The 24,395-nt window shown below is 45.0% G+C and overlaps 1 protein-coding gene across 4 annotated transcripts; it reads right to left on the bottom strand.

The window, feature by feature from the left end:
* Positions 1–273: 273 nt before the first annotated feature.
* Positions 274–18,098, bottom strand: CES3 (carboxylesterase 3). 4 transcript variants are annotated; one of them, XM_029052206.2, is made up of 13 exons: positions 17,746–18,085; positions 15,409–15,616; positions 14,909–15,050; positions 13,952–14,085; positions 13,663–13,816; positions 13,431–13,535; positions 12,384–12,491; positions 10,544–10,684; positions 6,057–6,137; positions 3,114–3,261; positions 1,261–1,410; positions 839–917; positions 274–518 (listed from the first exon to the last, which is right to left on the bottom strand). In XM_029052206.2, exons 1-13 carry the CDS (start codon positions 17,816–17,818, stop codon positions 341–343), a joined length of 1,701 nt encoding a protein of 566 aa, XP_028908039.1. In that variant the 5' UTR covers positions 17,819–18,085; the 3' UTR covers positions 274–340. The 4 variants fall into 4 exon arrangements, with proteins under 4 accessions (XP_028908039.1, XP_028908040.1, XP_028908041.1 ...); XM_029052207.2 differs by having other exon boundaries at positions 15,409–15,613; positions 17,746–18,082; XM_029052208.2 differs by lacking the exon at positions 839–917 and having other exon boundaries at positions 17,746–18,098.
* Positions 18,099–24,395: the final 6,297 nt, after the last annotated feature.

Below are 24,395 nucleotides of genomic sequence, written 5' to 3'. Positions count from 1 at the left end.
ATGCAGGAGCTGGTGGCTATGACTTGGAATAGACCATCCCTGATGGCTAGCCCACGGTCCTGAGCCCGGGGGTGGGGAGGATTGGAGGAGAAAGACATAGATCTCTTTTTCTCTCACTAAAGAATCCCTCAGTGGAGCTAGCCCCATACTCCCATCCTGATTCCCATTTAGACAGTGATCTAGGAGCTGAGGTTGAGACTCTTTCTGGAACGGGAACAGTCTCTCAGTGGACTTGGGCACCCACTGGAAGTCAGTTTGCTACGAGCCTGAAACTTCTCCCTTGCCTGAACATGGATTTTATTTGTCAGTTCCCAGCTCAGACATTTATAATCTCTGTGAGTTACAGCTCCTTCTTCCCTTCTTGATACTTCCAGATTGCTTCAGGAAGAGTCTTCATCCAAAACTCCATCTTGGCACCTCTCAGTTTCTTCCCGATCTTTGGGGTCAAGTTTAGTTCCAGGTATGATTCGGTCAGGTCAAAGAGGGGCCAGTGGAACAGCCCTTTTCCATTAGGGTCTCTGGAAACCAGACAAAGTAGGGGAAGGGTTTCTTTCGCGCCTCCCTCACCTTCATGATCATCCCTGGGCCCTGAGTGAATATCGTTGGGGTTGCCCTGCTCAGGTGTTACTGAGTAGCCAAGGTCACAAGTTCCCGTTGCCTCAGTCAGCCACTCAGGCAGACATACCAGGTCTTCCTGGCCCTTCTGGGTTAGCTAAAGGGAAGAGCATCAGAGCCAGGGCTTTAACCCTGCTGGTCCAGTGATCAGATACTGCACACCCCCCACCCCAAATTCCCCATACTAACAAGACCTGGGGAGCGACCCATCTCCCTGCCTTACCCGGTCCTAGCAAAGTTCGCCCAGTATTGCATCATGGTTTTGCTCAGCTGTTTCTCCTCCTCCCTGGCCCCTGGAAAAGCTGGAAATGGGAACACAGAGTCCAGGATCACTAGAGGAAGGGAATCTCATCAGCCTGTCCAGCCCTTAAGGGCTCTATGGAGTCTGTAGGGGCAGCTCCATCATTCAGTGAGACAGCCTGGGTGGTGTGTTCAGGTAGTCCAGGGGGACCCTAAATCTCCCTCCAGAATCCCAAGGGCCCTCTATTCTGGAGAAAGTCTGTGCTTTGCTTTTCCAGACCAAAGAACCCAATACAGTGGCCGGGCACCCTGTGGGAGCTTTAGCAACATGAATGGGGGATGACGACGACACCATATATTTAGAAGGGTGTTTCCCCCAGTCAACCCATAATGACACCTCTTTACCAAATAAGAAGCTCTCATTGGCCATGAAGGGACCTCCAAAGACAAAGGTGATTTCATCTCCATGATCAGCTTTCACATAATCAGGTTTGATTTTGCTGATCAAACTTGATCGATGCTGAAATTCATAAAAGTAGACTGCTGCACCGGCATCTAATGGGAAACAGAAGCCTAAAGTTAACAGTTCAGGAAGCCACTGAGCTGGCTTCCAGGCTAGACAGGAAATCTTTACTTAGTGTGCAGATGTAAAGGAAATTCAGGAAGTGTCACTTCAGAACCCAGAGCAAAATCACTCCCATGGCTCCAGGAAGCTGGTTATTTCTCTTGGAGAGAAATACAATCACCCCCTCTAGACTGTAAGCTCATTATGGGCAGGGAACATTTGTGCTAATTCTGTTGTACTGTACTCTCCCAAGCGCTTAGTACAGTGATCTGCACATAGTAAGCACTCAATAAAAACAGTTGACTGGGATAAATTTTTCAGAATTGCCACCGCAGCAGCTCAGGCCCTGGAGAATTCCTTATTTACTCGCCTGATTGTGCCACCTTTTTCAGAATTTTTGTAACATTAAAACAGGGTGCACCTATTATACAGGTCATAAAAGAATTAAGTCTAGCAATTAGGGGAGGAGGAGAGAAATGAAGAGAAAAAAGGAGGAAGAAAGAAAGGCAGAAGGAAGAGAAAGGTAAGAGGGCACTTGAGACTGGTTTCTTAAGTGCTGGATTTATAATATTAATAATAATGATAATAATAGTGTTTGTTAAGTGCTTACCATGTATCAAGCACTGTTCTAAGAATGGGGGGAGATACAATTAATCACACTGGACACAGTCCCTGTCCCACATGGGGCCCACAGTTTAAGTTAGAGGGAGAACAAGTATTGAATCCCCATTTTACAGATGAGGAAACTGAGGCACATAGAATTTAAGTGGCTTGCCCAAGATCACACAGAGGGAAAAATAGAGCCGAGGTTAGAACCCAGGTTCTTTGACTCCCAGGCCCCAGTTCCTTCCACTATGCCAAGCTGTGTCTCAGTCAAACAATTAACTCCCACTCCCTGCTGCTATGAGATAGAAGTACCAGTCTATTGCTGCTTTTGATTATGCACCCCCATTCTCTTCCCCCCCCCCAAAAAAACACCCAAAAGCCCATCTTTTATTACCTTCTCAAAAATCAGGGTGAGCAATTATGTGCTGGAGGCAATTATGCGAGTAAATGTGCCTGATTCTGACCAGGAAGCTGGGCCAGCTGTTGCCTAAACTGAGTCTCATTTTAAATAAGGAGATATGCGCAACAAAGATTCATATTTAGTGAGCCTCTGGGATTAGAAATCCAACCAAGTTTTGGCATTAAATAATTAAGCGAAGGCAAGGAAAGAATTGTCACTTTCAAAGATATTCTCCCTGGGGAGAGATGGTACAATCTTGGTTGCTGAAGACAGGAGGAATAACCAATCTGCAAGGTAATTAATACCAACAGTACACAAATGAGTCAATTTAGGGATTCTTCACTTTTCATTAGCTGGGGAAACCTCCCTGGTCCCAACTTCTTGAGGGCAGGGATCATATCTATACAATATTTTTGTATTGTACTCTCCCAAATACTTGCTATGGTGCTCTGCACAAAGTAAGCACCAAATAAATCCTATTGATTGATTCCCCTGGCTTCTTCTCTTCCAATTCAGCCCTCACTTAAGATCTACTTGTCCTGGCATCTGCTCACCAAACCAGAGAAGTTACTAGCCAAGGGTGAGATGGCCTTGACTCTTTGAAATTTATTCCTATTTAGAGGCCCTGAAGTCTTGGTGGGTTGGCACTAAGGATCACATATGGAAAAAGTGGGCTGGGTGGCTCACCTCTATGGTACTGGGCCGTTTTGAAAGACATTATTACGAAGAATCTATCTCCCATCAAGTCCAGAAAGGCATCTCGCAGAGCAAGTGGGTCCTTTTCAATCCCCAGATACTCATCAGCTAACAAATGCACCAACTCAGAGGGAATGTCCTGAAAGAAACAAATTGGAGAATAGGTAGACTGTCCTCCTCTGGGAAATTCTGGGATTGAATCTAGGACAGGTGACAGAGGGAAGGTGGGACACTTCTTTCCCTGGAGACCTTTCAGAACAGAAGACACTTCTTCTGGCTATGGTTCAGCTCCCCCCCAACCCATTATTATTATTATTTTTATGGTATTTGTAAAGTGCTTACTATGTGCCAGGCACTGTACTAAGCACTGGGGTAGATACAAGTTTGTCAGGAGCTCACGATCTTAATTCCCATTTTACAGATGAGGTAATTGAGGCACCGAGAAGTGAAGTGATTTGCCCAAGGTCACACAGCAGACAAGTGGCAGAGCTGGGATGAGAACCTGGGTCCTTCTGACACCCAGATGCATGCTCTATCCACTAGGCCACCCTTCTTCTCTAATATTACTGCTCTCCCTTATTACTGGCCCCTAGGGGAGGAGCTATTGATGCTTTTGGGTGAAATATAGGGGGGCGAAGAGAGTAGGTGATCAGCTGTCCCAATTTAGATGAGCAACTGGGGGTCTTTCTAGTTTTCTGTTTTGGATTTTTGGAACACACTGGTGCTGGTTACAACTCAGACGATGGGAGGGGCCATGCAGGGAGAAGAGAGTCCACACTGCTCCCTCTCTGTTAAAGCTGAGACAGGGGGTGGGGGAAGAGGAGGCCTGAGAGGAGGGAGAATAGAAGGGAGGCAGGTTGCAGCTGTCTGACCCCAAGGGCCTGCTGGCCTAGGACTTTGGTGGCCATCCCGAGTATCAGATGTGGGTAGGAACAGGATCTTGGGAACTTCCTTGCTTCTCTCCCTGGTTTCCACCTCCATCCAGGCTGTGGCAAGTGAATTCACCCACCAGGGCTTATGGGATGGATGTTCTGCCGCTGTACTCTGAGCAGTGGAGCCCTCACTGTGGGAGAGGGGGAGGAGGAGGGAGAGGAAGATGAGGAGGAGGAAGGAGAAGTGTGTTTGGAAAAACATGGTGGGGGGGAGTCCGAGAAGTGTGTTTGGAAAAACATGGTTGGGGGAAGGGGGAGTCCCAGAGCATAGTAATAATTAATGGTGGTATTTCTTAAGTGCTCACTATATGCCAAGCACTATACTAAGTGCTGGGGTAGATACAGGATAATCAGGTTCCACATAGGGCTCACAGAGTAGGATGGAGAACAAGTATTAAAATCCCCATTTTGCAGATGAGGAAACTGAGGCACCGATAAGGGAAGTGACTTTCCCAAGGTCACAGAGCAGGCAAGTGGCAGAGCTCCTATTCTAGGTTGCTTCTCAGACAGGTGGATGAGAAGTATAATCTTCTGCTCCTCTTTTGCTCTCTTCTTCTTCCTCCTCTCTCCCTCCCCACTCTGTGACCCAGTGGGCTTGTTCTCTCTGGGCCCTGCCCTCATTCTGCCTAAGGAGACTAGATTTCTGGTCACCTCAGAGGAGAGGCTCTCACTAGAGAAACAGGGCTGGCTGACCCTGTAGAGCAAAGATAGTGAGCAGATTTAGGGAGGGAGAGAGCATGACTTTGAGGTGGGCTAGACCAAGGAGGATGGGAGCAGAAGAAGCGGTAGTGAAGATAAGAATTTTGATGGAGGGCTCGGAGGGAGCATATAGATTTTGATAGTCTACAAATATGTTTATACTTTAAGGAATTAATTCAAGCTTTTGGCTCATTTGGCTTCTCGTTTACTCTGGCAGGCCAATTGGGAGCCAATTGAAATTTCTCCTGGTATCTCTCTGATCCTGCTGAGTCTGAGTCAAGGATTCCCATACACACTCAGAGCCATAATAATAATAATGATAATAGTAATGGTATTTAGCACTTACTATGTGCCAAGCACTGTAATAAGTGCTGACCAAATGACACTCTGCTCTCTGATCCCACTACACTAATAATATTGATAATAATAACTGTGGTGTTTAAGTGCTTACTGTGTGCTAAGGGCTGGGGTAGATACAAATAATCAAGTCAAGCACAGTCTCTATCCCACATGGGGCTCACAGTCTAAGTGGGAGGGAGAACAGGTATTGAATCCCGATGAGGAAACTGAGGTATGGAGAAGTTAAGTGACTTGCCCAAGGTCACGCAGAAGACCACTGGCAGGGATGGGATCAGAACCCAGGTCCCCTGACTCCCAGGCACATGCTTTTCCACCAGGCTATACTGCTAGCTATCATTAGGCTCCCACGTGGGCTCTACTAACTCCACTTCACATACTGGGAAACCAAAGCTCAGATAGGGTAAAGGGCTTGCTCAAGCCTATTCGGTTGGTCACCAGCAAAGCCTGTTATCCGGGATTCCAGTCTGTGTCTTTTTTTAAACCAGGAACACAACTGTATCCAATGAAAGTACAAGATTGGAGTCTCTGATGGCTTCTGTACTCTGAGTCCGAGACTGTATATATATATACACACACATATATATACATATATATGCATCTTCCTACTCACAGAAGATGCCACTGATGGTGAAATTTGTGTGTGTGTGTGTTTCTGCCTGTCTGTCTCTCTCTGGAAAGGCCAATGTGAGACCCATAGTCCTGACTACACCCGAGGACACACTAAGACTACCCAGGGCCAGTGTTGTGCTTTCATGTCTGTTGTGAGTCTAGGGGTACCACTGCAATATCTGGAACAGATGAAAAGCTCTGAAGAAGCGAACTGTAGTTTTTATGCTCTTGAGAGGAGAAAATTAAACTGTGAATGGGGAAACAAATACAGCAAATTGACAAGGACTAGTTCCGGGTGTGTGTGTGTGTGTGTGTGTGTGTGTGTGTGTCTTACCATTATGGCTCTTACAGACTTTATTGTAGATAGAATAGTTTCTCTAGTCATTCCCTCTTTCAGTCCAGAAAAGTTCATGGTCTGCATGGGGAAAAAAACATCAGATGGAATGATAGTTTGGCAGCTTTGTCCAATACAGTAAATGCTTGAAAGACAGTGTCCAAACTCATTCCAGCACTTAGAACAGTGCTTGGCACATAGTAAGCGCTTAACAAATACTATCATCACAGTCATCATCATTCATTCATTCAATCAATCGTATTTATTGATTGCTTACTGTGTGCAGAGCACTGTACTAAGCGCTTAGAAAGTACAATTCAGCAATAAAGAGAGACAATCCCTGACCACAACGGGCTTACAGTCTAGAAGATGGGAAACGATCTCTCCATGCTCCTAACCCACTCCTGGGTGGCTGCTGCCACTATGCAGCCATCTTGAGAGTTGTGTTTTTGTTTCTTCATATAGTATTTGTTAATTGCTTACTATGTGCCAGACACTGTACTGAGCACTAGGGTACATACAAGCTAATCAGGTTAGACACAGTCTCTGTCCCACATGGGGCTTATAGTCTTAATCCTTATTTTACAGATGAGGTAACTGAGGCACAGAGAAGTTAACTGACTTGACCAAGGTCACAAAGCAGGCAAATAGAGGAGCCGGAATTAGAACCCAGGTCCTTCTGAGTCCTAGGTCTGTGCTTAAGCCACTAGGCCGTGCTGCTTTGTGTCTCCCCCACTTCCTCACCTATCATGAAGCAACCAGGAAATGGCCACATTTTTCCATACTTCCCTGATCAATCAAGTAGCTCCGTCCTCACCCATACTTCTTTTTCCCTCTCTTTGAAGCCAGTATCATCTGCCTCTACCAACCACTCCAGGTATTTGCTACATAAACCACTATCCCCCAGGCCCACCTCCAACTTTCTGAACAATTTGGATCCCTTTCCCACACTCCTCCTCTCTTTCTCCATCCCTACACTGATCGTTGGGGACTTAAATATCTACATGTATGTTCCTAATGACCTTTCTGCTGCCTGCTTTCTCTCACTCAGTTCCAATGACCTCCTGCTCCACTCCACCTCATCCACACAATCAATCTCATCATCTCTACTCATTGTATAATCCCCAACCTAACCAACTCTGAAATTCCACTCTCCAACTATAACCTCCTGACCTGCCTTCACTCCCACACACTCACTCCTTGCAAATCTATCCTCTTCCCCAAGAGAGACCTCCAGTCTTTTGACCCACTTCAATTTTCGAAAGTTATCATGGCTCATGTAGTCTCCCTACCCAACCTACCTTCTCTTCATGCACAAATAGACACCCTCGACACCACCCTCTCCACTGAATTCAACTTCCTCCTTCTCCTGTCCCTCCACCGATCTCGCACCACTAACCCACAATCCTGGATCACCTCTACAGTACTGTCCCTCCACTCCTGTGCTCGAGCCATGGAAATCCAGACACCAGGCCGACCTTGTCCATCTCAAACTAATCCTTGTCTGTTTTAACTCTGCCCTCTCCTCTGCCGGCAACAATTTTATTCTTATGGGCATACATGCCTATTTGCCCACGGCAGCTGTTTTAGACTTAACTCCCTCTTAAAATCCCCTATCCCTCTGCATCCCCATCGCTTGCCCCCAATGACCTGGCCACATACTTCATTGATAAAACTGAGGCCATCAGGCATGATCTCCCTAAAATCTCCCCTGCTCTTCTCCATTCACTCCTGACTCCTGCCCTTTTTTTGACTCTCCCACCTTTCCCAGCGGTATCTCAAGAGATTTCCTGCTTCCCCTCAAAGTCCATCCCCAGGTACCATCTCCCTCCTACCATTCCTCTCCAAACCCCTCCTAACACCTGTTGCCTCCACCTTCTCTCCTCAATTCTCTCCTTGGCCCCTTTTAATCTGGCTTCCACCCCCTTCACTCCACAGAAACTGCCCTCTTTAAGGTCACCAATGTTCTCCTTCTTACCACATTCAATGGGCTCTAGTCCATCTTACTCGTCCTCAAGCTCTCAGTTGCCTTTGACACTGTGGACCACCCCCTTCTGGAAACACTATCTAACCTTGGCTTCAGTGATACTGTCCTCTCCTGTTTCTCCTCCTATCTCTATGGTTGATCCTTCTCAGTCTTTTGGAAAGCTTCTCCTCTGCCTCCCACCCTTTAACTGTGGAGTCCCTCAAGGCTCAATTCTCATCCCCTTCTATTATCCATCTACACTCACTACCTTGGAGAACTTATTTGCTCCCACAGCTTCAGTTAACAACTCTGTGGGGATGATTCCCAAATCTATCTCGCCAGCCCTGACCTCTCTCCCTTTCTGCAGTTTCTCATTTCCTTCTGCCTTGTGGACAGGTCTCCTTGGAAGTCCCACCAACACCTCTGACTTACGATGCCCAAGGCAGAACTTCTCATCTCCTCACCCAAACCCTGTCTTCCCCCTGACTTCCCCATCACTGTAGACAGCAGCCTAGTGGCAAGGGAATGGGCTTGGGAGTCAGAGACCGTGTGTTTGAATCCTGACTTTGCCACTTGTCTGCATAGAGCATAGGCCTGGGAGTCAGAAAGTCATGGTTTCTAATCCCAGTTGTGCCACGTGTCTGCTGTGTGAGGATGGGCAAGTCACTTTACTTCTCTATGCTCCAGTTACCTCCTCTGTAAAGTGGGTACTGAGACTGCGAGCTCCACATGGGACAGGGACTGTGTCCAACTCAATTTGCTGGTATCCACCTCAGCGCTTAGTACAGTGCTTGGCACATAGTAAGCATTTAACAAATGCTACAATTATTATTATTAACATTATTCTCTGTGCCTCAGTTACCTCATCTGTAAAATGGGGACTAAGACTGTGAACCCCATGTGGGTCAGGGACTGTGTCCAACCTGATTACCTTGTATCTATCCCAGTGTTTAGAAGAGTGCTTGGCACATAGTAAGCACTTAACAAATACCATAATTATTAATATTATTATTATCACCACATACTCCCTCTCACCAGCCCATAAACTTGGCATTATCCTCGACTCATCTCTCTCATTCAAATCACCTAGTCAGTCTGTCACGGTTTCCTGTTGGTTCTACCTTTACTATATTATTATTATTAGTATGGTATTTCATTCATTCAATCATATTTATTGAGTGCTTACTGTGTACAGAGTGGAAAAGTCATCAGGAACATACACGTAGATATTTAAGTCCCCAAGGATCAGTGTAGGGAGAAGAGGAATGTGAAAAAGAGAGGAGGAATGTGAGAAAGGGAGCCAAATTGTTTAGAAAGTTGGAGGTGGGCCTGTTAAAGACTCACTATGTGTTACGCACTATTCTAAGCACTCGGAAGATACAAGATCATCAGGTTGAACATAGCTCCTGTCCCACTTGGGGCTCACAGTCTAAGATCTGTCTTTTCCTTTCCATTCAAACTGCTACCTAACTGATCCAAGCACTTACCCCATCCTGCCTTGACTAACTTGCTGATCTCCCTGCCGCATGTCTCTCTCCTTCCAGTCCACACTTCACTCTGCTGCCAGATCATTTTTCCAAAAAACTGTTCAGTCCATATCCCCCCACTTCTCACAAACCTCCAGTGGTTGTCCAACTGCCTCCACATCAAACTGAAATTCCTAAAACTTTAAGACACTCAGCTCTCCTCCTCCTACCTTTCCTTGCCCATTCCTACTACAACTCAGCCCACATGCTTCTCTCCTCTAACGCCAACTTACGCACTGTACCTCGCTCTCATCTATCTCGCCTCTGACACTTGGCCCATCTCCTGCTTCTGAACTGGAACTTACTCCCCTTTCATATCCTACAGACCACCACTCTCTCCACCTTCATAACCTTACTAAAATTACATCTCTTCCAAGAGGCCTTTCCTGACTAAGCCCTCATTTTGCCTATCAGTCGATCTATCAATCATATTTATTGAGTGCTTACTGCATTTATGTACACAGCCGTAATTTATTCTGTCTCTCCCTCTAGATTGTAAACTCCTTGTGGGCAGGGAGCATGTCTACCAACTCTATCATATTGTCCTCTCCTAAATGCTTAGTATAGTGCTCTACTGTAAGCACTCAATAAATATTATTGATTGATGGATTGATGAATCCCAGTTGGATCCTGGGGAAATCAAGTCTGCTCTATGTAGGCCCCTGGGTTTCCTTTTTGAAAGCAGCAAAGCACATCTCAGGGTTTGTAGAATGACTTTTTTTCCTCGTAAGACTCTTTGGATTATCTGTGATTTTCTATTATCCATGCAATGACAACACCGGCACCCCTGGCATGGATCATTGAGAATGTCCATGTTTAATGTAGTGCAAGCCAAATAATTGCTTTTAAAATAATAGTCCAGCCCAAATATTATATTAGTTCCTATGTACATATATGTCACAAATATCAAAGACTGTCTTGGTTTTAGGGTTTTGCAACAATTGTGAGGAACACCTTCAAAGATTACCATGGGGAAAACATTAAGGAGGACTTACCTTTGGCAATAACCAGCCAAACTCGTGGTTATTGATACCAATTAAATAGGGGATTCTGTGGAATTCTTGCCTACGCAAGAGCTCTTCTGGGGCCTTAGGGAAAAAGATACCATCCACCGAGACAGGTACAATAGGGAGATGCTGAGAAAAGAGAAAAACAAAAATGAAAATGTGCTACTTGGATAGGGTTTGAGTCAATCATCTTTATAGAGTGGCTGTTGGGTGGAGAGTACTTTATTTAGAGCTTGGGAGAGTGCAGTAGAGCTAGAAGTCACAAACTTTGCCATCCATCAATTATTATCCTTTATAAAATATTTCTTATGGTATGCATTTAGTCCTTTCTATGTGCCAAAGCCATGCACTAAGCACTGGGTTGGATAATCGGATCAGGTATAGCCCCTATTCCGCCATCTAAGAAGTAGGGAGAAAAATATCACACTCCCATTTTACAAATGAGGGATCTGAGGTCTAGAATGACTTGTCTGAAGTCACTCAGCAGGCCAGTGGCAGAGCTGGGAGTAGAACCCAGGTCTTTTGTCTCCTAGTCTCATGATTTTTCCACTGTCATGCTGCCTCCCTGTTCAGTGTGACAGAGACAGCATGTCATGGAAAAATCCTCCTAGAGATGCTTGGATATTCTAATTCAGAGGTTTTCAACCAGGGGTAATAGTCCTCTAGAGGGTATCTCCAAATATCTGCTGCTGCCACTTCTGAGATAATTTATGAGAGCTCCCTGAGGAACCTAGGACTCCAGGAGCCCATTAGGAAGCAAAGCAAAAGCAGCATCTGGAGCACAGAAACTGTGCTTACCAGCTCCCAGCCACCTCCACTAGCATTACAAAAATGGTGGGCCGACCCAAGTGGGGCTGCATGACCTAGTGTAAAGAGCCCTGGTCTGGGAGTCAGATGATCTGGGTTCTAATCCTGGCTCCACCACTTACCTGCTGTGTGATCTTGGGCACATCATAACTTCTCTGGGGCTCAGTCCCCTCATCTGCAAAATGGGGATTCAATACCTATCCTCTCTCCTCCTTAGACTTTGTACCCCATGCGGGACCTGATTACCTTTTATCTACCCCAGTTCTTTGTACAATGTTTGGCATATAGTAAGTGCTTATCAAACACCACAATTATTATTATTATTAGAAGCATGAATTCTGGGGAATCAGCAGGTAGCAGCAAGAAATCTTTCTTCCTCTGCTCCACCTGCTGCTTCTCTGACCCCTCAGCTCTGGCGAGTTTTAGTTCATGTGTGTTATTTCACAATTATTACTTAATATCACTTAATATCACAATTAGTACGTTTAATATGTGCCAAGCACTTCAGGTCCCATATGGGGCTCACAGTCTAAGCCAGAGGGAGAACAGATATTGAATACCCATTTTACACATGAGGAAACTGAGGTACAGAGAAATGAAGTAACTTATCTAGGGTCACACAGCAGGCAAGTGGCAGCGCCGGGATCAGAACTCAAGTCCTCTGACTCTCAAGCCTGTATTCTTTCCACTAGGCCACGCTGCTTCCCTGTACCAAGCGTGTGGGAGTGTACAATTAAAGTAAATATCTGATCCCCATGCTCAAATCACTTCCAATCTAATTGGGAGAAACAGGCAGTCACAAACTGTACAAATATAGTGAGCCCAGAAGGAAAAACACAGAAACGCCTGGTCATAAAAAAAGAATGAAAAGAAAAATGGAGATAGAAATTAACCAATACATACATAAGTACTTAGAGTGGCTACGGGAATGATACGACCAGGGAGGTAGAGGTGTGGATTGCTCAGAATCAAGAGCAACTTTACAGGGAAGGAACCCTAGGTGGCAGAACACCTCACCTACCTGTTGTTGTTGAACTGTCAAAACCACCTCCTTCGCTGCCTTCTTCCTCAGGCACTCAACTGTCTCAGCCATACTAGCTGCTTCACATCCAGTCAGATTAGCAATAATCTGGAATTGTTTATCTCAAGTCACAGTTAGAAGGTACAACATGGAGCAGATCTTGAAATTGTCATAATGTGTATACCATAATGTGTATACCCGTGAACCCTCTGCACACATGGCCCACAGATACGTAAAGAATCTCAGGAACAAGCTTTCAAAAAGGCAACCCCAGCTTCGTACAAGTGGTTGAAATGCTCACAGAACAAGTCAGGAGCAAATTTCTCATACCATTCCACTGCCCCATTCATCTTTGCTCCCGACAAGGAGATGCTATGGGAGGGGCAACTTGGTGCATTTGAAATCTTAGATGACATAGTCGTCACTGATCAATCAATCAAACATATTTATTGAGCTCTTGCTGTGTGTAGAGCACTGGACTAAGCGCTTGATCTCCCACCAGCAAGTGTACATGTGTGAGAAGGTGGAAGTTGGGGGAGGGGGAGCAGAGCCAGAAAAGTACCAGAAGGAGGCTTGGATTAGGGCCTTGACCCAAGAGATTATAAGTAAGGTGGATCAAGCAAGCCCTAAACAAAGACAGGAAACAAATAGAGGGTACAATCAGGCAAGCAGAGATAACATGATACTTCTAGACTCTGGCCAACTGTTGGTCAGCTTCAGTTGATTGTTGATAGAAAACTGTAGTAGCGAGAGATGAATTTAATTCTGACTTTACTGGTCAAGCCTCAGCTCTAGAGACTGGTAGGGAAGGACTGAATGCATCAGCTGGTTGAAAGGAATGATTACAGTGAGTAGGAGTTTGACGGTGGATCTCACCAATCCTCTCTGCCTCCCCTTCAGGAATCCTTAAATTGGTCCACCCTGTTCATTTGGGTTTATAGCCTACCTCGTTCCCCACTTTTCAACAACCGCGCACACACACATGACAGAAAGTTGTAGATACAAGGCTATTTGGGACAACTGCTCCTGACAATCACAAATACTCACATTGGCAACAGGTTCAGGGTGAGCAGTAACTAGGCCAGGGAAGATGGAGACCCCACTCTGAGAGATGGCTCTGTGGAACAAGCCCTTGGACAAAGGGGACAAAACCTGTGGGGCTCAGAAAAGAGAGTCCATGAGATACAGCCCTGCGGACTGAGTCCAGGTCAGGGACAAGGTCGGGCGACCGTTTCACCAGATCTGAGGCTGGGAGGGAACCAAGGTCCAGTAAACCTACAAGTGCGCTAACACTGACTCCTCCTGCAGACTCTCCAAAGATGGTCACAGAGCTGGGGTCTCCTCCAAAAGAAGCAATGTTGTCTCGGACCCACTGCAGGGCGGCCACTTGGTCCAGAAATCCCCAGTTGCCATGTGCTTGCTCATCCCCTGTGCTGAAAGCCAGAGAATTGATCAGCATCAAACAGCCTAGGTCCCTGCCCTACATTAGCTGTTAGGCCAAGGGGCTCACTAAAGGCAGTGCCAGCTAGGTGATTCACAGGGCCAAGAGACTCCTGGAGAGGTCTCACCTGAAGAACCCCAGGATCCCGAGTCTGTACTGGATCGATACCATCACCACATCCTCGTAGGCAGACAGCACTGAACCGTCAAACAGCGAAGCCCCTCCCATCATCAATCCTCCTCCGTGGATCCAGACCATCACCTAGTACAGAATTATCCCCTCAGAGACCCTCCTCCATTCAGATATTGGAACAGCTTGGATTTCCTTTAGGGAATCTTGGTTATGCCATTTAATCACTTTCTGGGTGAATTACTTTTATACTGTATTACAGTATAGCATACGTAGAAGACACACCCCTCAGTTCGAGGCCTCATCCCCAAATCTTGGAATCTTATTTACAATCTGGCATATAAAATCGGCAACCTCCATTTTATGTTTCAAAATATTGAAAGTGAGGACATTTCCTGTGGAAGGATATACAGCATCAACTTTCCTTGAATGCTGTTCCATGAAACCCAATAAACCCAGCACAAGAGGTAAGACAGTGGAGACAGAAGCTGGTAGGGTGAGAAGGGAGAGGCAGGGTAGAATAACAACAATAATAATAATATTTTAAGCACCTACTATATGCTCTTCAAGCACTTGATATTCACCCCAGCCTCAGCCCCACAGCACTTACATAACATATCCATACTTTATTTTACTGTCTGCTTTCCCCTCTAGAGTGTAAGCTCCTTGAAAGCAGGGAATATTTCCACAAACTCTGATGTATTGTGCCCTCCCAAGTGCTTTAGTACAGTGCTCTGCACAAAGAGCTCAATAAATACTCAATTGACTCATTGATATGCCAAGCGACATACTAAGTCCTAGGGTAGATATAAGATAATCACTTTGGACATAGTCCCCATGCCACATAGAGCTCACAATCTAAGAAAGAGGGAGAGCAAGCAATCCCCACTTTATAGATGAGGAAACTGAGGCACAGAATGTAGGGGATTGGCTTCCCAGAACAAATGGAGCCTACAGGTAACTTGTCCTTTCTTTCTGCACAGCGGGCCGGGGTGTAAACATTGAGGAATAGGCAATCTTCTGAAGTTGGCAGCAAGTACTCTTTTATATCCATAAGCTCTTTCAATCTTCCCATCATCTCCAAGTCCTGTAAGCAGCTGGACAATAGAAAAGAACCCTCAGATGTGATGGCCCTGGGCATTTGCCAGCCCCAAATTCTAGGCCCAGGACATATCCCACTTAGGTCCAAGCTGCACTATCCCTCCACACAAATAAGATGTTTGCTCTGAACTTCTAAAGACTCATGGCTCCTCTCCTATGGAGAGCAATGACCATAAAAACTCTCTTTGGAGAAAATAAGAAGAAGGTAAGATTTATCAAAGTCCATTTAAGGCTGATTTCTGATTTTTTTTAAACCCTAGAAATATGGGAAAGGACTAATCTGCATGGCTCACTGTCCTACCCCTCCTAGCCCAGCCAGTTTTGGATGGAGCTGAGTAGACAGCAGACTCTTACATCGGTGGGAAGGTTGTGGCGTCTCTAACTCCATCCCAGGACTCAGCAGGCTGTGGGGGAGAGAATCTCAGGGGCCCCACCGGGGGCCTGGCAAATGGGATTCCCAGGAAAACATCCACACGACGGTCTGTTCCCTTCACAGCTACTTGTTTCCCCTGAAGGGTCCCTTGTGGGGTCACTAATTCCGGCTGCCCAGTCACACATCCTGCTGAGCACAGAAAGCAAATTAGATGGGAGGGAAAAGCACCAGAAAAAGAAAAGACACCCAGTGAGTAGGTTGGCTTGGAGCAAATGAGCTATATGGAGCAGGTGAGCTGGAGGGGGGGCGGGCGGTGGCGGCGGGCAGGGTGAGAAGAGAGTGGAGAGAGCTTATTGAGTGCCTTAAAGCCAATGGTCAGGCGTTTCTTCTTGATGAACTGGATATGCCTGGATTTTTATTTTTAAATGCCCAGCCATTTTTCACTTCAGCTCTCATGCCTCAGAGGCAGTGCCCACGATTAACAGGGGGCCTGGAAGGAGAATGCAATGGCAGGGACTGGGGGTTCTACCTGGAAAAGTGGTCAGCTAAAAAGAGCAGGAAGATGGGGCTCCCTCTCTCTCATCAGATCAAGCAATTCCAGGCTCAGCCTGGCACCAAAACTCTCTCAGCATTTCTATAGGTTATCCTGACCACGCTCCCAGACGATGAGGATGAGGAGCCAGAACAGATGAGGTCTAAGAGGTTAGGACGCTCCCTCCCTTCCCCCCCAACTCTGCAATGAAATCAGTGGCATCAAGGGGCCCAGGTCTGATTCCATCCAGCATTGTATGAGTCGAGGGGCCTGGGGGAAGAGGTCTGCAAAGGGGTATCCGTTATTTAATGAGCATATTCTTCAGTGGTCTCAGTGAAGGGTCTCTTCATGGTGGCAGGAGGAACGTGTAAACAAACAGGAGGCACTTGAGAGGTGGAGCTTAGGAGGAAAAACTGGGGCTCCACGTTCCTCTCCCCACCCCCTTCCTCAGACATCAATCAGCACAGTCCTTCTCCAGTCCTGGAGGATTGACAAGCAGTGTGACTTAGTGGAGAGAGCACAGGCTTGGGAGTCAGAGGTCGTGGGTTCTAATCCTGGATCCACCACTTGCCAGCTGTGTGACCTTGGGCAAGTCATTTAACTTCTCTGTGCTTCAGTTACCATGTCTATAAATTGGGGATGAAGACTGTGAGCCCCACTTGGGACAACCTGATTACCTTGTATCTACCCTAGTGCTTAGAACAGTACTTGGCACACAGTAAACACTTAAACACCAACATTATTATTTCCCCTTTGCCCTTGCTTTTCTATGCAGCTTTAATAGCAGAGAGGTGTGTGAGCAGGGGAGCTTGGGGTTGGGACAGGGGCGGGGCTGTAATTCTATTTACAGAGGCAGTAGCCGGAACTCTGGATGCTCTAGAACTATTCAGGGGCTATTTTCATAGTAGTTGGGCAAAATCATTAGTAGACAGTGAACTGAAAAATAAAAAAAAAAAACCTTTTTTCTGTGGCCAGGCTTCTATGGACCTGTATGTTTCTAGGTGGCTTCAGGAAGGGCAATAGGCCAAAGGAAAAAAAAAAGCAAAGGAGGAGCTCCAATCAATGGGGACCAAGGTCAATCCAAACAGGGAGTAACTTTCGAAGGGGACAATGTTCAAGGAAAGGCACTGTCAGGTGAACTGAGGACTCTCTAGAAAGTTTCAGAAGTGCCCCGCCCATCTCCCACATCTCCTACCTTTCTCTATGGCCAGAGAGAATTCTCTTTCCTTTCTTCCATGTTATCACCAGGTTAAAAATAAGACTGACAATCAATCGATTGTATTTATGTATTAGTTTTTAAAATGGAATTTTTTAAGTGCTTATTATGTGTCGAGCACTGTCCTAAGCACTGGGGTAGTTACAAATCAAATCAATTTATTGAACATTCAAGGTGTGTAAAGCACTACTAAGCACTTGGGAAAGCACAATATAACAGAGTTGGTAGACATGTTCCCTGTCTAAAAGGAGCTTACAGTCTATAGGCCAAATGCTTTTCTCCCCTCCCTCTTATTCTGTGACCCCCTTGTGGGACAGGGATTGTGTCCGACCTGATGATCTTGTATCTACCCCAGCACTTAGTACAGTGCTTGGCACATGGTAAGTGCTAAACAAATATCACCAGTACTATTTGTAGTAGTAGTAGTAGTATCAGAACCCCTCTCTGTACCCAGGCTGACACAACCCCCTGATCAGTAGAAACAATCAATCACCAAAGCAAGGCCTAATGACTGTTACCTCCCCTGCCCCCATCCTGTTTGAGACAAGGGATGAAAGTTGGGAATCTCACCTTCAGCTGGGATCAGGAGAAGGCAAGCAGCCCAAACCAGGACCTGCAGCAGGAAAATCTGTCTCTGAGACATCTCTGTTTCTCCAGATTCCGTCAGTGACTCCCTCCCGGGATCTGGTATTTCTCACCCCAAGTTTCGGGTAAACCTGTATCTCCAGCTGGCCTCTGAGGTGATATGATTCAGGGATCAGTGAGGCAATAGAGTTTAACCCTGTTCTGGGTGAAAGTATCAAGACCTCCAATACATGCAATACCACTGGGCCTGCCCAGAGAAGTTAACACTTGCATCAACAGAGAGCAACAGCAGAGAACCAGAATAAACTGTTTCACTTTTGCAGCTATTCTCTAATGAATTCAATTTTGCTTCCTGAACACGAGTGAATGGGTTATTTCAACTTCTCTGTGTCTGTGGGAAGGAGGGAAAAATTAATTTGTCTTCACCTGAAATTCTAGAACCCTTTGGCTTCCAGCCCATGGGAAGGACAGAATTTTCACTCAGTGAGTCATCAGACAAGTGAGGTTTAGCCACCAAGGATAAATGAAAACTCCCTCTAAGGGAGTCTCCCCTTCTTCCTCAGCAAGCCGGTGCTTGGAATATGTATGGGCCAGTGTGCAATTGTCTCACATTGCTGTCACACAATTCCCAGTCTCTTCTCTAGTCCAAAGCCTCTGTCCTTCTTGTAACTACTTGCTGTTTATGATTTTGTTATAAATAATAATAATATTGGTATTTGTTAAGCACTTACTATGTGCAGAGCACTGTTCTAAGTGCTGGGGTAGATACAGGGTAATCAAGTTGTCCCACGTGAGGCTCACAGTCAATCCCCATTTTACAGATGAGGTAACTGAGGCACAGAGAAGTGAAGTGACTTACCCACAGTCACACAGCTGACAAGTGACAGAGCCGGGATTTGAACCCATGACCTCTGACTCCAAAGCCCGTACTCTTTTCACATAAATAGGGGTAGGCATGATCAATCTTAGTTTGCAGTTCCTTTCTTTTAGTCAGGAAAAATGAGAGCAAGGGAGAGGAGTGGGTGAAGTTAAAGTCCTCCAGAAATTTAAGGCTTCCACACTACATATCCCAGAAGGCTAAATTGAGTTGGTGCTAAGCATGCTTGATGTCGGACATGGACATCCAAGTATTTGAAAATGACCAAGAGCAAGCTACTCCAAGCTAGGAGGTAGGCTGATCAGTTTATCCAGTACAGTGACAATTCTGGGACATATGTGTGCTTGTCTAACATTTTCTAGGAATGCCACCTCAAATCTGGGGAATCCAGGACATTTAGGCAGCTTACACTTACGTAGAAGTTTCACTGCTAATTCATAGTTATCAAAAACAGACCTTCAGCGAATTCCTCCTGAACGCCTTTACCTTATACTTTTGTTGTGTCCTTGCAATCACTCACTGCTACATATTGAGTGCCTGCTAAATTGTAGAGCACTCTAAGTGCTTGGAAACAGCACGGCCTGGGAGTTTAATCCTAGCTCCACTGCTGGCCTGCTGTGTGACCTTGGACAAGTTAATTTGTAGAGTCCTTGGCACATAGTGAGCACTTAACAAATACTGCAATTATTACTGATTACTAGTACATCAGAAGCAAGCACATGTTCCCTGCCTTCAAGAAACTTACAACTAATGGGGGAGACAGACAAAAAGTATTTACAAAGAATGGGAGTGGGAGAAAGAACAAGGATATAATAGGTAGCAGTAAAAATAAATCAGGATAAAAAATCAGACTAAACAGTTGAATATAAAGTTGACTATCCACATAAATATGTAAATCTGACTGCTGAGAAGAGGTATAAATACATGAATGCATTGGCTATTGTAATGATCAGAGAAGCAGCATGGTGTAGTAGACAGAGCACAGGCATGGATGTCAAAAGGTCATGGGTTCTAATCCCCACTCCACCACTTGTCCGATGTGTGACCTTGGGCAAGTCACTTCGCTTCTCTGAGTCTCAGTTACTTCATCTGTAAAATGGGGATTTAGACTGTGAGCCCCATGTGGGATAGGGACTGTGTCCAACCCGATTTGCTTGTTTAGTACAGTGCCTGGCACATAGTAAATGCTTAAATACCACAACTATTATTATTATGAAATTTGGAGGCTTGGGAATTCATCAGAGAAGGTTTCCTTGAGGAGGTGGTATTTTAGAGGCCTTCCGAAACTAAGTCCTCATTTCCCCTATCTGCCCTCCCCTCTGCATCGACTATGCAGTTGGCTATATACCTCTTTAGCACTTTGAAACTCATCCCAAACCCAAGCACTTGGGTACATATCCTTATATACTCTGCTATTTCCCCTATCTCTAATCTATTTTAATGTCTGTCTTCCTTTGTAGACTGTAAACTCTTTGAGGGCAGGGATCATGTCTAACACTCTACTGTACTATACTTTCCAAAGCACTTAGTACATTGTTCAGCACACTGTAAGTGTTCAATAAATACTACTGAGAGACTGTAAGCTTGTTGTGCATGGGGAATGTGTCTGTTATATTGTGCTGTACTCTCCTAAGTGCTTAGTACAGTGCCCTGTACACAGTAAGCACTCAGTAAATACAGTTGATTGATTGCTTTAGAAGGTTTTGAAGACAGGGAGGTCTGTAATCTGGTGGATTGGTATAAATAGGGAGTATCAGATGGAGGAACAGTGTGAGCCAGAGGTCTGAAGCAGAAGAGGCAAGAAGAGGGTTCTTTTTTTTTTAATGATATTTGTTAAGCAATTACTATGTGCCAGGCACCATTCTAAATGCTGGGGTAGATACAAGTTGGATGCATTCCCCATTCCACATGGAGCTCACAGTCTTAATCCCCACTTTACAGATGAGTTAACTGAGGCACAGAGAATTAAAGTGACTTGCTCAAGCTCACATAGCAGACAAGTGGCAGAGCTGTTCATTTAGATGGTGGGAGCTTGGGAGAATTGAAGTGTGAGCTGGAGAATAGCAGGTGAGGAAAACCGTTATGTTATATGGAGAAGGAAGTAATATGTAAGGAAGTACAATCTGTTAGATTATAAATTTTCTGAGGGAAGGGAATGGTGTCTACAAACTCGATTGCACTCTCCCAATATCTTAGTACTGTGGTCTCTGCACAGAGTAAGTGGTCAATAAATACCGTTTGGGAGGCAGAGGGTTCACCAAATTTAAGGTTGAAGTCCCAAGAATTAGAGAAGGAAATGAGATTAGGAAGGAGAGGAAGGTGTCTAAATCAGTCACTAGTGCACAGGCGGGCCAGGGGGATTTAGAACAGTGATCCGCACTCAGTAGTCACTCAAATATTAGCCAGGACAATTGGTGACAGATGACTCTATTTACACAACAGGCATCAGGTGAGCCAGAAAATGTCTATGGCACTTAAGTTAATAAGGGGGAGTGATGGAGTCATACTTAGCCAAATAATGTAGGAGAGGTGGTCGGATGGAAGGCTCCTAGGAAATGTAGGATGAAATTACATGAAATCAGTGTGGTCTAGCAGAAAGAGCATGCCGGGGCCTGAGAGTCTAATCCCGGCTCTGCCACTTGCCTGTTGTGTGACCTTTGGCAAGTCATTTAGCCAAACTGTTCCTCAGTTTCCTCATCTGGAAAACAGGGATAAAATACCTGGTCTCTCTCTCCCTAGAATCTGAACCCCATGTAGGACAGGGTCTGTGTCTGAGGTTGTCCTGTCAAATAAAATAAAATAATAATAAATTTAAAGTGCTTACTACATGGCAAGCACTACATAAGCACTGGGGAAGATACAAGGTAATCAATCAGTTGGCCACTTTCACTATTCAACATGGGGCTCCCAGTCTAAGTAGGAGGAAGAGCAGGTATTAAATCCCCATTTAAAGATGAGAAAATTGAGGCATAGAGAAGTCATATCTACCCAGTGCTTAGTGCAGTGCTTGGCACCTAGTAAGCTCTTAAATACTGCAGTTATTATTTTACACAGCATTTCGTAAAATCTCAGGCCTTGACCCATATCAGTGTTTAGTTCTGGGAAGGAGACCAAGAGCACAGGGCTTGGTATGGTGGTACATTCTACAATAAACTAATAATTGCACAAGACTTTAACATGTAACAGACGCAAACCCACTAAATAACTCCTCTCCTTTCATCTAAAAATAATTGTATTTGTCAAGGGCTTACTATGTGCCAAACACGGTAAGCTTTGAAGTAGAAAAAATGCAATCAAATCAGACACAGTCCTTGTTTCACACGGGGCTTCCAATTGAAGTAGAAGAGAGCATCATCATCATCAGTGGTATTTCTTAAGTGCTTACTGTGTGTGCAGAGCACTGTACTAAGTGCTTGGGAGAGCACGGTATTAAATCCCCATTTTACAGAAGAGAAAACTGAGGCACTGAAAAATTAAGCGATTGCCCAAGGTCATACAGCAGGTAAATGGCAGAGCCAGTATTAGAACTCAGGTCCTCTGACTACCAGGCCCCTGCTCTTTCCACTAGTCATGCTACTTCTCACAGGAATTAGCATTTAAACTTTTTAAAAAAATGTTGCCATATTCCAGGCAGTTTTTTTAAAAAAATATGGTATTGGTTAAGCGCTTTTTCTACGTGCCAGGCACTGTACTAAGTGCCAGGGTAAATGCAAGCTATTCAGGTTGCACCCAATCCATGTCCCACAGGGGGCTCACAGTATTGATCCTCATTTTACAGATGAGGTAATTGAGACACAGAGAAGTTAAGTGACTTTGCCCAAGGCCACACAACAGACAAGTAGTGCAGCCGGAATTAAAACCCAGGGCCTTCTGACTCCCAGGCCCGTGCTCTATCCACTAAGCTATGCTGTTTCTCAAGCATTACACTGACCATTCATTCATTCATTCAATAGTATTTACTGAGCACTTACTTTGTGCAGAGCACTGTACTTAGTGCTTGAAAGGTATAATTTGGCAACAGAGACAATCCCTGCCCATTGACGGGCTTACAGTCTAGTCGGGGAGACAGACAAAAACAATAGCAATAAATAGAATCAAGGGGATGTACACTTCATTAACAAAATAAATAGGGCAATAAAGATATATACAAATGTGCAAATGAGCACAGTGCTGAGGGGAGGGGAAGGAGCAGAGGGAAAGGGGGGAAAGGGGCTTAGCAGAGGGGAGGTGAAGGAGGGGGCAGAGAGGCAGCAGAGGGAGCAGAGGGAAAAAGGGAAAAATAAAGTATCTAGGTCGATGCAGGTCATGCTGAGATTACAGAACCTCATGTCCTGTCCATCCTCTGATGGCCATCCAATGAAATACCTTCATACTGTCACTCTTTAGGCTACCACTTTCTTTTATCTCCTAAACCCTTTGCCCACCCAAGGATGATAATTCTAACCTAATGATAGTGTAATTTAAATACATGTATTTCAATAAAATATAATTCCTTTTCAAGTATTGGCTCTGCAGAGCCAAGTATTAGTATACTTTCAAACTTTTTCAAAATATTTTTTTGATTTGGTCTTTCCTTGACAGTCAAGACATTGTGTTCCTGACCTGATCTTTCAACTGGAGAACTTTGCACCTATTTAGGAAAACAAAACATTTTAATTGTTATTTTATAGTGTAACTGCAAATACCCAAACTTACTCATGTTTAACTCTTTGTTAGCCTTATGGATAGAGACATTTAATAGCTCTTAACTATGCGTTATATCATTCAAATTTTTTTTCCACTTTTTTATTTAATCACATCAGTAATCCCTCCTCTGCCCCTTGCTTGCTATGTGACCTTGGGCAAATTACTTAACTTCTGGGCCTCCATTACCTCATCTGTAAAATGAGGATTAAGACTGTAAGCCCCTTGTGGGACATGGACTGAGTCCAAACTGCTTAGTTTGTATTTACCCCAGCACTTAGAAGAACAGTGTCTGACACATAGTAAGCACCTTACAAATACCATTAAAAAAATAGCAGTATGGGCTGATGGAAAAAGCATGGACCTGGGAGTCAAAGGATCTTGGTTCTAATCCTGTTTTCACCACTTGTCTGATGGGTGACCTTGGGTAAGGCATTTATCTTCTCTGTGTCTCAGTTTCCTCATCTGCAAAAAAGAAATTAAATGCCTGTTCTCCTTCTTTCTTAGACTGTGACCCCCATGTGGGACAGGGACTGTTTCCAACCTTATTAATTTCCATCTTGTTTCCTACTGTATTCTCCCAAACATTTAGTACAGTGCTCTGCACACAGTAAGCATGCAATAAATACCAATGAATGATTGATTGGTCTACACCAGCACTTAGAACAGTGCATGACACACAGTTTGATCTTAACAAATACCAGAATTATTATTAGTAGTATTTATTGAGCTCCTCTGGGCCAAGCACTGTACTAAGCACTTGGGAAGGTACAACATAACAGAGTTGGCAGACATGTTCCCCGCTCACAATGAGCTTACTAGGGAGGAAGTGACCTGGAGGGAAGAAACAATTAATCAGGAAAAATCTCCTGAGCATGTGGGCTTTCAGAGGGTTTGGAAGATGGGGAGAACTGGTCTGGTGGATTTAAAGTGGGTAGGCAGCAGAGTCGAAGCCAAAGTTTATCAGCTCTTTCCCCCATTACAGCCCAGTTATGCTCCTCTCAAGACAAACTACTCTATCTGCCTTGTTCTTGTCTCTCCCATCAGTGATTTCTTGCTTATGCCTTTCTTTCTG

Source organism: Ornithorhynchus anatinus, chromosome X1, assembly GCF_004115215.2.
Source record: "Ornithorhynchus anatinus isolate Pmale09 chromosome X1, mOrnAna1.pri.v4, whole genome shotgun sequence".
Taxonomy (NCBI): Eukaryota; Metazoa; Chordata; class Mammalia; order Monotremata; family Ornithorhynchidae; genus Ornithorhynchus; species Ornithorhynchus anatinus.
Note: the sequence above shows the minus strand (reverse complement) of the source record. Positions and strands in the feature narration are given on the sequence as shown.